This window comes from Diorhabda carinulata, chromosome 12 (assembly GCF_026250575.1).
Source record: "Diorhabda carinulata isolate Delta chromosome 12, icDioCari1.1, whole genome shotgun sequence".
Taxonomy (NCBI): Eukaryota; Metazoa; Arthropoda; class Insecta; order Coleoptera; family Chrysomelidae; genus Diorhabda; species Diorhabda carinulata.
Genome location: NC_079471.1, coordinates 8,431,746 through 8,451,135, shown reverse-complemented (window position 1 = coordinate 8,451,135; position 19,390 = coordinate 8,431,746). Strand labels below are relative to the sequence as shown.

Sequence of the window (19,390 nt, the reverse complement as noted above, 5' to 3'; positions counted from 1 at the left end):
AACCTTATTAATTGGTTTCAATATATTTGCCAGCATATTAATTAACATTAAACTTAATGAATTTATCCAGGTAAAGGTAACGAATATGGAATAAACAAATTGGTTAAGCAGAATACATTTATTATGTATATTGCAAAATTAATCACTTATTTGAATAAGAGGAAGTATCTATTTCTAATTCGGACTCCTCTTTGTTGATATACTTAACTCTGGTAAAGTATGAAGTGAATTCTTAATAGCATTTTTCGAATTTTTAGATGTCGCACTTAAACTTGAACGTCTCTAAAAATAAAACATCCATATATTATAATATAAATATTAATAATCCAAATTTTTCTTATTGTCTTTAAAGCAGACCTCAGAACAGAATTTATTACAAAATTTTTTAAGCACATTTAAAATTGACTTATTCCCGAATTATCTGATATATCTTCTATCACTTGCCAACGAATACTTGAAAGTCGCAATTTTGAGGATATAAAAAAGATGAGGGGCATGCGGTGATTAATACAATGGATGAGGTTATCGCCAGAAATTCGTTACCACTTTATGAAATTTGGAACTATCTACATATTATTATTCAAATGATCTATATGCAACAATATTTTCTTAGCTTTAGCGATGTTATGTTTAGTTCAAGATGGTTAACAAACCGACAAAATGAATGTTGCAAAATAAAACAAATATTGATTTACTTCTACAAGAGAGTGAAATTTCAGGACATAACAACTATTTGGAATCAATGGAGGGATCTTCTTCTTCTTTTACTTTTCTTAAGACTTTGTCTTGTTTATTCTACTATTCAGCCTCTTGAGAAGGATATCCAGGTTTCGTGCCATTTCTTTCATCACTCTATCGAAGTGGTATCGTACTAGATCCTGAAGTATTAGACCTTGGAGGGATCAAACAACATATTTATTTCAGTGATGGTAGACATACTCAAATGGATAAATTTACCCAAGAAAATTGTACTGGCAAAACCCACACAAGTTATAGCATTAACAGACAATATAATAGCAAATATAAACTAATTAGTGAGAGACATACGATCAAGTACTGACAGCTCATTGCTCGTTTGTTTCTCAATATTGTGGAATTGACTTCCTCTTATGCCCTCTTCTTATGTGTGCCATTTTTAGTTAAAACTATTGAACGGAGAAAGCTGTGTGTGCATTGTCATGGTGGAGGAACCATTCTCTTATCAAAAATAGAGTCTTTTTTAAAACACATATGCTTAATCTTCTTAACAATTCCAAATGAAGGATTTTATTGGCACTGTCCTCGAGGATCTAACTCTGCATTAGCTACACTCATATCATCAAAAAAGAAAACCAGCATTGTTTTCATGTTTGTTTATTCTGACGAAGTTTTCTTGGACGAGGTGACAATGACGTCGTAAATTACTTGGTAGTAATGATCTGTGAGAAAACATTTGGATCAGTTTCAAGCTGTTCTTTTAAAGCACGACATCTTTTAACTCCATCTTCTTTTCGATTGTTAGTCAAAAACCGATGAATAAACTTTGCAGCAGAGGCTCTTCCCATTTAAAAATCTTCAATTGGAATTTTCTGAGCAGTGCTCCAAGATAATCTACTACTCACTGACAGTTGATCAATTGTCACTCGATGGTCTATGATCTCCAACATTTTCGATTCGGACATTTGATGGGTGACCACATTGAGGTTTGTTATCAATCAATATGCAGCTATTTTTAATTCGTATAATTGAGTTTTTTCCATAGTGTCACCTTTCTAAGCTTTTTACAGTATTAAAACAGTTTCAACAGCATTTTTAGCAAGTAGAAACCAAATTTTACAGCTGCACTTTGTTCACTTAAGCTTGGCATCATGAAAAAGGAAATAAGAACAAAGTATGAACAAATAAGAAAAATTATTGCAGACGAATAGAAGAAGCCACTTCGATCTCACACAAGGCACTGAGCTGATAATTAGTTGTACTCTCTAACTCTCTCGGAAAAAATGCGAACTACAAAAATACGTTCACGTCAATGCTATTCCGATTCTTATTAGCTAAAAAGTAAGCTTCCAAATTTTATTAATGTGTTAATGAAAGTAAAATAAAATATACAGTAAGACAATGAAGTATAGAAGCATATATTTGAGGCTATTATCCATTTCCATCTATCCAAGACACTGCAGACACCCTTCGAGCAACTCAAGTGTAATTGGTTTTACTCACTTGAGATAGCTTTTTAGATAAAAAGAACGACAAATCTTGAGTGACATAGTAACAAAAAATATTACTTAGGAAATGAAAACGAGTACAATAACAGAAAAATAGAGAATGTATATGTTGTGAAAAATAATGAGAATAGTTCTAGGATCAGAGAAAACAAGAGAAGGAGCAGTAGGTCACAAAATCAATGAAGAATTAGAGGAACAACTAGAAAGTGAAAATAATGTGAGATTCATAAAATCGCAATGAACAGGACCTATAATGAGAAGAAAACAACAGGAAATAATAAGGAAACTTGTTAATTCCGATCTGTCCGACTCAGATAAAGAAAAAGATATGCAATAAAACAAAATACGAAGAGGGTACAGATAAAGTAATGGAAATTAAAATGGAAAACATAGTAGGGTGGTAAAAGATAATGAAAATGGAAGAGAAGAGGAATGATTCACTTCAATATCTGGATCAAAATGAAATGAGTTAGCATCAGCTATAATCCGCAAGACTTGATGGTGTATTGATATTTGGGAAACCAATAGTAGGAGGCGAATCATCTCCACCACGACACTGTGAGCTCCCATACATCAGTTCAATTAAACAAACGTTTGCGAACAGTCAAAGCATGATGGTCATCTGCCGTACAGTCCTTGTTTGGCACCCAATGAACAAACTTAACGACAAATGAAATTTAGAGTTCACATGAGCAAAGAGGACAGCTGTGTTAATGATAATTTCTTCAAGTGGGTGTCGTGGACAATCCTTGATTACTTTTGGACGTTCTTCTGTATCGTACGACGACCAAAACGTTAAGAGATTGCTTGAGGATGATAGAAGAGAACAGCTAGTGACATAAACATTGAGAATATTCTAGAAGTGGATAAAAGATGATATGCTGCGTTCTGAAAGCCATTTTTGAATCAATTTGTACATTCATTTTAAGACTAGGTTTAAATAATAAATTGAAATACAGTGAGATAATATCAGCAAGTAGGCTTCTAAAATTGAAAAAGGTTAACCATATCGTTTTGAGATGTAGACTCAGCTAATATGAAAAGATAAATAAAAAAAAGAATAAACCGAAGTTTAACTTTACTGAATGTGAGTCTAGAATGATTGCCCAAGGTCTGCAATGAAGCTGGTACTAGGTTAATTGTTGATTAGTACCAAAGAAACTAGTTAAATTCCATCAAGAAACATGTACACTACCGGTCAAAAGTTTTTGCCCACCCCATAATACATCCATTAAATTTCAAAATAATTTTCTCTTTCATATCATCAAGCGAAGTTCAAAACGGTGTCTTACAAACCACCGGTGAGTTAAAACTTGCAAGTACCGACTGATTTGTTTAATTTTTTAACTGTGAACTATTTCTTCCGTATTTATAATTATAGTTTAGTCCTAGTTATCCCTATGAGACACAAGAACGTTCTGTGATTTATACTTTTTGGACCAAGACATCTTTTTGTGAATTTCGTATACGAATTGTTTTCATTCTGGCGAATTCAGACTTGTAAGTTTTAAATTGGGTAAAACTAAGGAACTATCGTGAAACTCGTGCATTAATCGCAAGTATCCAAAGCCGCCAAATTAAAATTACCTCGACTCACCGTGGATGATCATTTATCAATACAAATCATTGATCATTGATTGACACCTCACGGGCTCAAGAGGTCGCAATGGGTTAAGGGTTAAAGAACATAAAAATAGGACCCATGAAGAATGTGAGAGAGTTTTATAGAGCGATAAGTCAAAGTTTGAGGTTTTTGGATCTAAGAGAAGAGTGTTTGTGCATAGGTCAAAGTAGGAATAGATGTTAGATTCATGTGTAATCCAGACTGCAAAACACAGCGGAGGCTCGATGATGGTTTGGGGACTGTAGACCTTATAAAAATTGAGGAGTTTTTGAAAAAATAAGACTATAAAAATATGAATGGAAAATATAGTACATTCCGGGCAACGCCCGATCGGTAGAAAATTCATCTTCGAGCATGACAACGATCTTATGCATTCCTTTAAGCTGTGCAAAGAGTATTTGAAAGAATTGGAAAGAAATAATGTACTGAAAGTAATGATTTGGCCGTCACAGTCGCCAGACCTCAACCTGATTGAGTAGTTGTGGGACAAATTGGAAAGAGAAATCAGAAAGCGGTGTTTTTCTTCCACTTTACATCTTTGGAATATCTTTAAAACCAAATAGACCACGCGAAGATTGTTTGTTACGCTAGAATGCCAAAATTTCGCACCGAAATAATGAAAGTAAAAGGGAGTTATATCGATGAATTTCAATATGTAGCAATTACATACTGTAGTTTTATAATCACTAAATCTTTTTTGAAACAGGGATATCAAAATCAATCGTATTTTTTTATTAGTTATTACTAGCTAACTTAAGGTTGGCAAAAACTTTTGCCCGGTAGTCTACGTTTTATTGGGATTTTACCTTTGAACGTCTTTTTGTTGAATTGAGAAATTCATCGCTCTCGTGACTATCCACAGCTAAGAGTGGCTGAAAAACTTTATCTGAAAACGTAATGCAATCAATACGAGAATATCAATATAGTTTTAATTATATGAAGCGTTTTTGTGCTAATTCGCGAAGACTTTTTAATTTTAATTTCGAATAATGTTTTCAACAATAAATCAGGTGTTCCTATAAACCTAATTTATTGATTATGGTATTTTCCATATGTCATTCCTATTGACTCTGTCGAATGCTTTTTCAAGATCGATGAAACACAGGTTTCATCGATCTTTCTTCTCTAATTGCTTTTTCAGTTATTTGTCTAATTATGAAGTTTGTGTCTGTTGTTTCTCTGTTTGATCTAAATTCTTGTTGTGAGTCTTCTATGGTTCTTTCTAGATCGTTTCTTAGTCTGTTTCCTATTATTCTCGTTTACATCCTGCTGACTATGCTCAGTAATGTGATTCCTCTATAATAGTTACAGTTTCTTGTGTTTCCTTTGATGTATATTGGTGTAATTATTCGCACTTGCCTACCTTTTGACGCTTCTCCTGTTCATACATTTGGTTCAGTATGGTTTCTAGTATCTCTATAAATTCCCTTTCTACCGCTTTTATCATATCTGTCTTTATTTGGTCTATTCCTGGTGTTTTCTCTATTTTCAGTTTCTGTACTGCCTGTTGTATTTCTTTTGGACTTATTTCCTCTTTGGTTGTTTGGGTTTCTGCGCTCTGTAGTTTCTTTGTTTATTGTTTCGTTGCAGTTTAAACCTTTCTAATTAATCAACATGTTGTCATACGAGTGCTAGTTGAGTCGTTCACTTGAAACGTGAAACATTTATATTGTTAAAAAATGGAATTAAGTTGCGATGATTTTCTATAACGTTCGCTTCGACTTTTGGTGATGAAGAACTTGTCCAAAATCAGCTGTTGGGCCAGAAAACATCGATGCTGTGTGTAAACTGATATTTTCATGTGACATATCGTGAGATTGAGGCATACTTGGGCATTAGTTCCACTCGCATAAATTCAATATTGTTTAAGCATTTTGCTGTCGCCTTAGTACCGCATAATATTTTAATCGCTCAAAAAAATATCGTGTCGATTGGAGCAAAGAAATGCTGAAAATTCTATCGCGGTGACATGCTCCAAATCATCGATCTATTTTCGGAAATGAACCCGAAACTAGACAACTATCGAATGTATGGATTTTTCAAGTATTGCCTATTAGGGCCAAGTAGAACGGGCAATTCTGAAGGGTATGTCAGCATTTTTTTGTCAGAAGTGTTCGAAAAAATCAAGGAAACCAATAGCAGAAGACGAATCTTTCTCTACCGTGACATTACGAGCTCTCACACATCAGTTCAAACGAAAACGTTTTCGAGCAGTCGAAACATCGAACTGATGGTTCATTCGCGGATTATCCGCCGTACAGTGCTTGTTTCGTACCCAATGATTTATTCTTATTCTTATTCAAATATAAATTGCGAGGTCAACGTTTTTCTACAACTGAAGAAGCGGTTCATGCGTTCACATCACAATTGGCTCAAACTCATCTATAAGTTTATCGATCTTTTATTATCATTATCATTATTATCATTATTATTATTATTTAACAATAGTAGGCGGTTACGGTGAAGCCGATGAAACTATTGTTTTATAAAGTTAAACATGAAAGTTTTTCAGAATACTGTTCACACTTTTCAGTCTACTATAGTAGTGCACAATTTGATTGTTTGTAGCTGAGTGTCCTGCATCAAGTCTGTTCTTGAAAATGTTTGTATTTGCAGCAGTAACATCTCTTTTTCTAATGCATTTCACAGCAAGATTACTATTGTAGATCACAAAGAAAACCCAGAACAGATCCCAGATCCTTTCAGGAACTCCAAAAAGAACCTCGTGCTTGGTTGACAAAGTACCATTTGATTTCACTTGGAACTGCCTAAGCTGGAGAAAGGATGAAATTAGGGGCAAAAGATTCCCTCTTATTCCAAGATGTTCTAGTTTGTGTAACAATAATGTATGAGGGACTTTGTCAAATGCCTTTTCAAAGTATATGACATCCTTAGCTTCTCCATTATCATAAGCAGTGGGTCTAGACATGCCAGAAGATTGGTTGTTGTGGAACGACCGGCATAAACCCATGCTAGCTTTTGGGTACAATGTCATTATCAATTATGCAAGTTGTTAGTTCCTTTTCTATTATCTTCTCCATAACTTTACACTGATGACAAGTCAAACTAATCGGTCTATAGTTTGACGCTAGACCTTTATCTCCTTTTTCAAATATAGGGATTACAGTTGCTTGGCATCACATATCAGGAATTCTCCCAGTTTCCATACACTCCATGAAAATTTCTCTCAGAGTCGATGTTATGGACTTTACACAGCGTTTTAAAAATATTGTGGGAATTTGATCCCTTAATGAAGAATATTTTGAGAAACAATAAAGATATATCCAATTATAATTATTTGTTTTTATTTGTCTATCTCAAAACTTAAGTAACAACCCTCGTATTTAAGTTTGTTTATATTAATCATATCCGCATTTCTTTTTATTTCCTAGTTAGTTCTTTGGCGTTAAATTATTTTTAAAATAGTGCAATTTTAATTTTGCACATTGAGGTCTTACAATGAAACTTTGTAAGTTTAAAGGAAAATTCGGTGCTGTCTTTCACATTACATTTTATAAAACGGATTTATTTGCAGTTTTACTAAACAAAGTTCTACTCTTACCGATTCTGTAGGCTAGGTAATAAGTCATTCTATTGTTAAAAATCTCTATACCTTCGGCGTTTGGTGGATACATGGAAATATTCAAAAAATTCAGTTTATCATCAAGCAAGTCAATATTCTCTGAAAATGAAATAATTGTTAGGTTTCATTCGTTAAGTGTGAAAATTTACCTGAGTAGTACCAATATAATATCTATCTATCTAATAATATAAAAATGACATATTCCAATTTCAAATGGAGGTAGAACTTTATTAGTAAAATGTGTCTTGGTTTTCTAGGAGCAGGAAAGCAAGAAATATAAACTAAGTCACCAAATGTTGAATTTTTGTGAAAAAATTAACCTCAAGGGTTAATTCAGTAAAATTTCAAAGTACAGCGTATACTACACATGTCAAACTAGTTATGTTAAGCACGCACGAACATCTATCGCGTAAAATGAACTCAACAATATGGTAGAAGAAACTACAGATCCATTTGTTACCGTTTTTGAAATTGATGATGAATGGAGTCAAGATCACCTCAGTTATAGAAAATGCACATCTACACCTTCAGCTCAAGCAACATTTTTAGTAGAAACCACGTGGATGCCACCAATGGAAGTGTATCGCCACTAGTGACTATCACGTGGTTACCACGAAATAGTCAGAAATGAGGAACACTTTTTGGTTGGCCACCACGTTTTAGGAGCTTATCCCGTAGCGTGGCAGAAGTGACAGTGTAGTTTCAGCATTCAGTGTAACTTTTTCTAATTATAAATAATCATCTTATAGATCTGTTTTTAGTGTACTCCGAAAGATAAATAATAAACTTTTATTCGGAAGCTTATTGTAATCTTGATATAAAGGCGACATCATAAATGAAGTGATCAACACTTCATTAAAGTGGCACTATGGTGATGTTGTAACTTCAAAGTGATTTTCAATGAATAAGTCGATGTGATTATAACTTTAATTCCATATCAGTCGTGACAATCACATCTAACGAACGGTAAAAAAGTAAGGCCTCCAGTAACTGCCACCAACAAGTGACGTAAATTAAAAGTTACCAGAAAAGGGACTAAAATTTTGTCGCAACACTTCATCTTCAAAATCACTATGTATTTATACTATAGAGGCAAAGTCTACAATCGTTTTCCACTAGTTGAAAGTCAAATCCACTTGCATACAAGTGATTAGATCAAGTCAAAATAACATGAATCTTGAAGTTACTTTCAAAGTTAATGAAACGTAATTCCACTGATTATGAATATTAGAAGTGGACAAAACTGTAGAATTGGTGGTATTCACGTCAGAACCCTTCGTATAAGCTTCGACATAACCTCTCATGCTACTGAACAGTGGCAGTGAGTGACCGACTTGTGTGTGGGGACTGCATCTTACCTGCAAAACTCTCTTCATGGAGATATCCAACCTGGACCCGCGTAAGCTTTATACAAAATAGATGTTCTTCGTCTATTTGATATTTACTATTCTCTGCTAATCGCGAGATTCTGCGTGCGTGTACTACATCCGCCTAGAGAATTCCGTGGTTTCTTCGTCTACCTTGTACATTGTTTCTTTGCGCGGTCAATCCTCTCGGTTATTGTACTACTGTAACGTTACGTGATTTGGTAGAACAGTATCCACGTATTTACATACGATCCAATTCTCTTCATTCTTCATCTTCTCTAATAGTCCGGGAATCAATTTTCGATATTCCTCGCTGTTTCATTGGATGCATATGTATTCTGCATTGTCTGTAAGCGAGTTTTTCTACTTGTCTCTGATTGAACAGGTAGCAGGGAAAGTATTAGTATCCAGATAGCGGTTGGGTTGGATAGTAGTTTAACTCCCCGTGAAGTGTTACCAGATCTACTGGGATGGTTCCTGCAATTGCTACTACTGTCGTTTCTGATATATACATTCTTTTACGGAGTCTCTCTGTATATCTCAGCATCATACAGAAGTATGAAGCTGGTGAGTGACATCAAATCAACAGTTTTATTTGGTTAATCTCGGACCACTAGACTTTCTCATTTTAATCAAATGAGCCGATGTTTTATCATTTTCTAATGTGTCTTGCAAATCTCACCTTTGAGTCTAGAGTGAATTCAGAATATTTGATGAGCTCTTTATCTCAATGACGAGGTCTTTGATGTGTATTACTTTGATGATTTTAAAACTTGTCATTTGATAATTGGTGAAGAAAATCGGATCGGTAATGTCCATCGCAAGTGTTAGTTCAAGTTCGCCAAGTCATACTCAAGACGTTGGATAGCTTCTTTTGAATCTCCTTTCTTGTTATGTTAATGACGTAGCCTATGAGAGTATATGTTGAGCAGCGTTAGTTTGGGAATGCCGTCTATTGCTAAGGTAATTTTCTACTCTACTCTAGAAGATTCACTATATTTTACCATACCAGAGTCGATTGCTGTAAATAGAAACTTTCAAATGTGGATTAATTCTTTGCCCTGGATGGAATGTTTTTTTTTTGGTACCGAAATTGATTTGCCTCTTAGAAAGTTGAGCTGCTTTTCTGAGAGGTCGCCACCGCAGCCTTCACCATTATTTGATGACTCGGTCTTAGGAGCTTTCCTTTATTTATAAGGACTAGTTTCTGGTGCTCATCCTCGTGAAATCATATAAACTGAGAGAAAGTATTAAAAGATACACCCTATAATGTTTTATTGTTATTGCTTTTGATCAGATAATTTGTTTGGCTTGTAATAAACGGGCTACAGTATTTATATCATTATAATCAACAGATTAAATCAAAATCAAAACTAAATTAAATTTACTGTTAAACTAAACTTTCTTGGTGGTAATTTTTTATTTATGCAGTAAATTGAGGATAATTATAAATAACAAATGTGGAAAGCTTTCGTCAATGTCTAACAGTGTTTCATCGTCTATAGGGGACTGCTGACCTTTAGACATTGCTTTTTCCTATTTTTTTTTATATCAGTTTTAAAAATAAAACAACCACGGTGGAAATCCGCGCATTAACGTGAATAATATTTTCACAACCAAAGAACAATCTCGCAAATACAGACTGATGTAACGTTTTATGTGCTCATAACCTCACATAATTAAGGAATTAAAGTAAGAAGTTAAAATTTGGCGAACTCTTAGTTTAATTTTAATTTAGTGTCAATATTCTGCATGAACTATAAGTACCAACTAGCAATTTAATTTGTTAGTTTAATGTAATTTTTAATTATTGCTGCATAAATCAAGCTTTACTAGAAAAATATCTGAACAATTACTCCATTATCTTAAAGCCAGCAAAAAATATTTGAAATTAGAGTTTCTTATAAATATTTTCACAGCTCGTATCATTGTTGTGTAACCCTTGTGTAATTGTTCGGTCAAAATATGCACAAGAAAGGACTGAGCTGTTGATAAAGTTCAAAAAACTTTTTGAATTCAAATTTGTTGCTCTTTTAGTTGAAATTGAAACTTTTTATTTACTTGCATATCCTACCAACTTCGACAAACTTATATTACACTTTAGATAGTATTAGGGTTGTGCCGATTTCAACAGTATCTCTTTATTTTGTAAACATAGAGTTGAACGTCGTGTTTGTGAAATTTTAAGGTAAATAGTGTATAAATCATTTTAAGGGGATCAAGTGTGTATATTTGTCCATCCTAATAGTAATTTGAATAAAATATCGAATAATAGGAATCAAGTGTCGCATTCAGCGGAATAAATCGTTGTGCAACTGTTCTACAACCCTAGTGGAATCATTTGGTGACATATACTCAACATGTTCTGGAGCAGACGCTAAGGTTCCGGGCGCAATTCTTTGAAAAGGAACTTGACGAAGTACCTAACTTCAATAAAAGCAACAAAAATAACCTGTTTTGAAAATATAACTGTCATGAACTAACAAGATACAAAACAAAAAAAAGTTTTGACAGCGAACGCTCAAGAATGCTCCCGGTCGTTAGGCCGGGCGCAAGTTGAGATCCAGTGAACACGTGCAGGGCAGCACAGCGCAAGGGAAGACACAGTTTTCGTTACTCTGCTGTATTTAGACGAAGGTGGACATGTTTTCTCCTCTTTAATTTTTTCCTGTTATAGCTAACTTAAATTTGAGCTCTGAGTCGAATTCTGATGATGAGTTCTTAACAATACTTCTACTGTACCAGGAGTGAAGATCGAAGTGGTTCCGATGTTATTAGTTCGGGTCACTTGTATGGTGGTTTCGCACTAGTTCAATCAATTTTTCTTCACGAGATTCCATTTTCCCTAAACATCTGTAGGCAACTGTGCGAGTGTGACGCAGTTTGTCAATTCGCGCGGTCCCATTAGACAACAAGAGTTACAGAAACTGTACTGCCCTGCACGTGTTGACGATAGGTAGCAGTAAAATCAATTTCGATATATTAATAAATAAAGAAAGCAAGAACTAATCTTAGTTTAAGGCAAGGCGCAAATTGGGACACGTATAGCACGTAGTTTTGTAATCTACAAGACTGAATACATTGACGCAAATTGACGACGCGACACGACACGCGTTAGTTAACAGACGTGTCCCGCTGTAGTTCAGACACAGTTTGCTGGGCCAGACGTGTGGGTGATTAGCAAGTCTTTCCTTAATTTTTTTTACGAAAAAATGACAGAAGAAAAGTTAATAGAGGCTGCAAGGAACCACAGGGAGCTTTAAGATACAAAAATTATTAGATGATTTAAATTTCTTCCTCGTCAAGGAATAAAACAACGTTTCCTCCCCAGCATCATCCGATTCCGATTCAGAACTTGAGTTCAATATCAACAATTGTTTTGTTCGATTGTCAAAAATGTTAGACATTTTTAGATGCCGGCTAGTCGAGAACTGACAGTCAAATCCAAACCCCACCGTGTCTCAATAAGCGGATCACCACGCAGCACAAGTCGTGTCTCTCACACGAGTTAAATAACTTAATTCACAACATAAAATATAAATAAATAAAGTGGTTTCAAATAATTTGACTACCGTTCTCGTTGGATGCTACTATTATATCTGGCTCTCTATGCTAGTTTATTCTCTCTTAAATACCGAATTTATTTTATTTTATTAATTATATTTATGGTCGTCACGTCACATTTAGAAAATAAGTAATTTGGTAAGTAAATGGTACTTCGAGTGTTTAAAGTACATGTGGAACCGCTTATTAAGACATACAGAAAGGTCAATCTACAATAAATCTTACAATACAAAACGAATACATATAATAGTAAGTAGTTGATTGATGATTCTTCATAGTTACAGTAATAGGTAAATGGAGCATAAAATAATGGACATACTGTATAACTTAAATTATGGTTAACAGATCTTAAATGGTTCTTATCAGGAGTGGTGAGATAATTCACGTGCTATACGTCTCCCAATTTGCGCCTTGCCGAAAGAACTGGATGTTTCTTTGAATCATACTTATGGCACAGCAAGAAATTATTAGAAAATTATACTACCTTGTTCTTCTTTGGGTACACCAACAGTATGGCAAATGTAATCCAAAAGAACTCCCACGTAGCAATCTGGGTTGAATAACAGTTTTTTGTTTTCTTTGGATAAAACTAAGTCTGTAGATGTAGTAGAACATCTATTGTTTGCTATACAAAATTCCGAGAACGCTAAAAAAGATTTATCAACGTGAAGTTTACACCTTTTGACAATTATGGGACAAGCTTTTTTTTTTCTTTTACAACCCGTTTTATATTGGACAACTGAATTCGTTATTTCTTCCGTTCAAAATAACCTTTCGAATTTTTTTTATAAATCTAACAGAGATAGTAGTATTATAAATTCACGTTACTTTATGAACAATACAGTATCTTGTTTTGGCTTTTTAATTTATCAACATATTCTTTATTATTTGTTACATGAATTACATCACATACATCAACAGAGAAAATCAATTGGAGGTTGATTAGGAGGATTATAAAAATATTACAGTACAAACAAACTAAAAAATTTAATGTTTTTATACATTGTACTGTTTCTCTTGATGATTCATTATGGCTGGGTTGCGCTGGTTTATTTGTGTCCTTTTAATTGCGTATAGTGTTAGTTTTTGTCAAAATACGAGGATGGTCTCAGAAGTAATTGGCCTGACTTAGAGATGGCGGTAGTTGCTTAAGAAAACCACTGTATTATACAGCATATTTTTCAAGTTGAAGACGCTACGTTACTTAATATTTATTTGGTAGCCATCAATATTGAACGATTTCAATGCATTTGTAAACAAAAAAATTGGTAATTGCTTTTTGATACAATAGTTTTTTTGGAAAGGCCTTAGCAGAACCAATTTGAAATCTGAACTAGATTCTACTCTGAGTGAGACTGCTCCTTCGTTACCAACAGTGAAATATTGGGTAGCAGAGTTTAAACGAGGCCGTACGACTTCAGAATTGCTGAAGAATTAAGACGAATTTTTTCTTCGTTTAATAACCAAAAATGAAACGTAGGTCCATCACTGAAAAGGGAGAACCGGATCCAAAGAATGCTAAGACCGTTCTAACTGCAGACAAGATCATGGCGTCGGTTGTTTTGGATGTGCGTGAGATAATTTTCATCGACATACTTATTGCAACGTTTGAGCGAAGAAATCAAGCAAAAACGGCCGCATTTGGCTTGGTTGTTTCATCAAGACAATGAATTAATTGCTACTTCATGCACCCTATTCGGAGATTTAGCCCCTTCGGATTATTTTCTGTTACAAGACTTGAAAAAATGGTTCGGTGGTCAAAGATTTTCTAACAATGAAGAGGTGATGTCGGCAGTTAATGGCTGTTTTGAGAAGCTTGACGATTCTTATTATAAAAAGGGTTTCGAACTTATTGAACATTGCTGTTCAATAAGTATGGGGCTAAAAGAAGATTTTTTTTCCAAATTTTTTTTCCAAAATTATTAGGCCAGGTACTTCTGGGACCATCCTTGTAACTTCCAATAAATGTTGTGTATAACATCGTGAATATTTACGTTCCCAAATCCTAATAAGGACTTAGGACAATACTGAATTAACTACAAGGGATTTATTATCAAGTTCAAGTAATGAAATTTATTAAAATTAGTTCCAATTACTTAATATGAAACATTTCAATTAGTTATTTTTGTATGTAATATTATAAACAAAAACATAAATTTGAAAGTTGATTAGTTCTAAGGTTGCAGTACTGAACTACCTTCAAATGATTTAAATTACGCGCCAATAAAAGTATTTTATGAAAGATGTCATATTAATAGTTTAGGTTCAGACCCCCAGACGACGTCAGTTTGGTTAGAACAATAAAAACTGTCGGGATCCATCTTGATATAGGTGATGTGTGTATCTACAGTCTATAAGAAGTAGATTCGAATAATAAATAATGTCTAATAGATGGGAAATTCCAAATCATTTATTATAACATAAGAATTGTCATGAAAACGTAACAGTACCGTTTTGCTGAACACAGTCTATAAGCCTAATTTACTATGCAACAGTAAATAAAACGGATTTTGTATTTATACTTCGAGATATTAGAGGGAGCGGCTCATGGTGTACTCTGAAATCGTGTCAAAAATACATCAAGATTATTCTGACTTGTTCATTTCTAAATAACTTTAATAATAGATTTTTATTTTGTAATTTGTTGTGAACTGTTTAGCCAAATATCAGAGCAGCGCATCCGGTATTGTATGTAACGATCGAAAAGTCTAACAACATTAGAGAACGATGCAGAAGTAGAAACAAATCCATGTTACATACCCTTGGTTGACAATCTAAGAATGGTCCTTCTTAATATGTTCGAAGAGAAGAAAACCAAAAACCCATTACATGTAAAGTATGGCTTCAACGGTACCATACAGAACCGTTTTTTGAACGCTGGATCACTGGAGTCGCAAAATGGGTCTTATATGATAATCCAAAACGCAAGAGGCAGTGGCTCATTTCAAATGAATTGAAGCGAGACCTATGTAGACGACTTATTGATGATGTTCTTGTGAAAAATTGGATTGAGAAAACCATGTTAAAGTATCTGGCGATTGTCAACAGAGAAGGCGTTATTTTGCGACACAGCAATGCAAAACGTGCCAAAGAACCTTGAAAAAATTGATTAGGTGGAGTGGTAGGTTTTGTTTTATCTACAATACTTGCTTGATATATCGGTTTTACAATCATTTCGATCGCTACATTTTCGTAGTGGCAAAAAATTTGGATGATGTCCAAACGTCTCGAGATTTTACTCATTTTTACTTGATTTTTATTGTTGTTGATAACGGAAGTGATTACAGTATAGATTGAAAATAAAAATTTAATTCACGTAAGCGTCCTCCTTTCTAATCTAATGATTCTATTGTTTCATATTTTTGTACTCGTAAGTACTTGTTAACATTACACTATTTTTTTCCACGTAACTGAGTAAATTTCTATACCTTACAGCAATATTTCGTTTTTAGTAGAATAATATTATCTTGGCAATGTATAAATTATCATATTAAGTGTATCAAGCGAACGCCTTGCAAAAAATTAGTATAAGTATGAATGCAATACAGCTATTTCTATAAAAATTATCAAATATTAACGCTGTTTCACTATTTATCGAATAAATCTATAACAAACAAACCCAGACACAACAATAGGCAACACTGCACTAATGATAATGATAACGCCCAAATAGAAGGTTTAATGCGATTTGTCGTAGTCAGTTACATTTTATATTTGAAGATGCAATTAAGAAATTGTCTAAATTCTCAAAAAAACAAGTCGCTAAGCAAAACCTCTTCATTAACTGGTTGTATACATGATTGAATTAATTAGTTTTCAGCAATATTTTTTAGTCTTGTGGTTTGCAATTTCTAGTAAATTATGAATGCAAAAAAATCATCAAACATATTGAATTTTATTTATTGAAAAATATAAAAAATTTTTCACCTGCCTCTACGATTCCTATAAAAATTTCATATGTAAATCGTGTGTGATATCGGTTTTCAAAAGGATTTTCAATTCTATATTTAGCACGAGGAAATACACAATAATAGAATAAACATAATTTTAGCGAATGAGATTTTCAAAATTTCACATCTATTACTTAAAAATACTTACGAATGTATATGAGAAAGCATATCATTTGGTGTTACATGTAAAATTTTTCAAAAACTGATAATAAAATAACAGAAAGCAACGAATTTTCAACGTTAATGTCAAATTGACTTGTTTTGGCTTTTTACATTCTAATTCTTCTTTATCGATCATTAGTGTCAATTATTTTATACGTTGTAACATCAATTTACGTATTCTAATAACACCAAATACGAATGAATTTGCCAACATTTTCTTTCGTCACTTAAATAAATTTAATTCGCCTCAAAGTGAAATGAATCCTAAACATATTTTAAGTGTGAAAAATAAAAGGGCCAATAGCCAAAAAGTATTTGTGGAAACAATAGAAAGGCTGTTGCTTATTTAACCAATTATAGTGACTAAAGTGGACATTTTTGCAATAAAAATAGACTATTAGGAAGAAAAAATACTTCAAAATTCAAATTGTGAGGATATATTGAGGATTCACGTACAAACCAACAAACAACTAAGCAAAATGAATAAAAGAATATAATAGTTTTTTATGCATCAAAGCACGGGCCGCTTCCGGCCCCTGGGCCGTATAAATAAGGCCCGCGATCGCATTGTGTCAGAGAAAGAAGAATTATGTTTTTTAGAACTTTTAGGCTTCATTTGATTCCTCTACGGATGTTTCAAATACTCGTACTCTCAAGTCTACTGATGTTTATAAGTAATTTCAAGAGCAGCTCGGCCCAGACAAGCTAGACAGAAAGACAGTATCGTCATCTCCTGGCAGCAAGCGGAAACATCCTATTATTTTTGTCGAGAACGTAGAATTTTACACGCGCTTCGAGTCTAGACTAAAACCTTCTTTAACTATAGAAAACGAGTGCGTCGGCGCGACGTGGGTCAATTGAGTAGAGTAATCGAAGCGATACGGTTGGAGAATGATTTTAATGGTACTGTTAAGTAGTGATTGTGAAGGTATTCATATAGGATATAGGAGTTGATAGATCTCAATCGGACAGTATTTTGAAATAAAAATTTATATTTTATATGCAATATTTCAAGAGTTTGGATAATTACCCGGAATTAAATGAGCAGGCAGCACGCATTCTCTGCAAGTTTGATGGCACTTATTTATGTGAGCAGATGTAAATAAGAACAAATATTGCACAAGACTAAAGAACATCTCCATTCAATTCTTAAAAAAATTACAACGAATATGATACCTGACATCAATGAGCTTGCCAAAAACAAGACAAGTCAGGTATCTGGATCCTCGAACTCAAAATAATTACCTACCATCTTTTATAACTTTGATATGATTTTTAACAACCGTATATAAATACTTATAAAATTTAATAAATAAAATGTCATAATAATTTAGTTCAATTTTTTTAATTCTAAATCTGGCCTACCTACGAATTCAAAATTTAATATATGGCCCTCTGTCCTTTGAGTTTGATACCTCTGCACTAAAGTCATATTTTTTGTCACGAGGCTGTAGATTGGTTGACATGTAATCGAGTGTTATCGAACATGAATGAGTTATAGGCCGACTACGATAACTTTGGTACAGCAGGTAGCCCAGCGTAGTATGCGCACTCGTTTGTTTATTCCGGTTGCCTAGGAGAATCCCAAATGATTCAGTCTTGTTATTACAAGCAGTGACGGAGGTCGTATAGTTATTTTATTTACTGACTTCCAGTGAATTAAAAGCTAGTTTAAATGGCTCCCAAGAAAATTGGGATTAAAAAGAAGGTTCTAAATAGCTAGACGAGGGAAATTGTTGATAATATTTTCCAATTTATGAACAAAGAAATACCATTGAAGAATTACAGGTTGGTAGTTGTGGAGGCACTGACACGTCAGAGGTTTGAAGAAATACCAGTCAGTGAATGGTCCAATATTTGCCAACATGTGAAAAATGATGAGGAAACCTAAATTGATAAAGAACATTTGTTCCACAACAGATAATTTACAATTTGAATTAATAGTGGGTCATCAGATGAATGATGGTTATTTGAAACTAGCAGCAGTAAAGAAGAAGAAGGAATTGAACCCCTACCGCAGTCGGACTCTGAATGATCAATTTTATACTATTTCAACATTTATCTAACATTGATAAGAATATCTTCCTCCACAATACTTCGGTTAGCAACATCCTAATAGATATCCTACATTTTAAATTTTATCTAAATTTCTTAAAAGCTACAAGAACATTTAGAAAATATTCAAATTTTGGACAAGGTATCTATTGTGTTTTGTATAGATTTTCACATGACAAATTTAAAATATCTTCTTCAAATTATTGCACACTTTGTAATTAGAACCTCTTGCATTTTGGGATCCAGTTCATTTCACATAAACAGTAATTACCAGCTTTCCAAAGATTTCAAACGCCGTGGCATTATGTAATAATCAGCAACATTCTTGCTGGCTATACCATAAATCAAATAGTACATCACGTTAAAGAAAAGTTGAGATGTACAGAGTTCATTCGTTGCTTTCCCTTATTCAATGGAGGCACTGTACCAAAAACGACATCATTTAAAATTGGTTTACGATCAAAAATTTCAGCAATCAAATTGTTTGACAGTGATATGTGGACACCTGGAGTATCATTTAAATGGTCTGTTGAATCTTCACTGTCCCGAGAAGCCCCACCACCACCTCCAGTAGATACTCAAGAGCCTGTGAAGCTGAATCAAATGATTCTACAAGTACTGGTTCGCGTCTAGAAATAATATCCATCACATCTGACAAACAGGCTTTAGCGGTATGCAAATCAAACAGTTTTTTTCCTATGATAAATTATTTCAGTTCAAAAAAGATTTGCACAGTGACTATAACATTTTGCTGGACCAGATGACTCCTACCACAGTCCGATTAGCACAGAAGTCCTCTAGTGAAGACAATCGTTACATTATATCTAGCCTAAGAAAACCAGCTATCTTATCGACTTTACAGTTTCATGACTATTATGGTA

General features: G+C 33.8%; 1 protein-coding gene across 1 annotated transcript; it reads right to left on the bottom strand.

The window, feature by feature from the left end:
* Positions 1 to 103: 103 nt before the first annotated feature.
* Positions 104 to 16,548, bottom strand: LOC130899995 (uncharacterized). The gene is made up of 5 exons (XM_057810276.1): positions 16,441 to 16,548; positions 12,827 to 12,988; positions 7,391 to 7,510; positions 4,635 to 4,714; positions 104 to 282 (listed from the first exon to the last, which is right to left on the bottom strand). Exons 1-5 carry the CDS (start codon positions 16,463 to 16,465, stop codon positions 175 to 177), a joined length of 495 nt encoding a protein of 164 aa, XP_057666259.1. The 5' UTR covers positions 16,466 to 16,548; the 3' UTR covers positions 104 to 174.
* Between the last annotated feature and the right edge of the window lie 2,842 nt (positions 16,549 to 19,390).

Excerpts from the sequence above, each read along its gene's own strand:
- LOC130899995 (XM_057810276.1), bottom strand. The coding sequence starts at position 16,465 with ATGATATGCTTTCTCATATACATTC. Across the intron at positions 12,989-16,440 it reads ATGCTTTCTCATATACATTC|CGTTCTCGGAATTTTGTATA; the intron begins GTAAGTATTTTT and ends AATCTTTTTTAG. Across the intron at positions 7,511-12,826 it reads TGTACCCAAAGAAGAACAAG|AGAATATTGACTTGCTTGAT; the intron begins GTAGTATAATTT and ends TTTCATTTTCAG.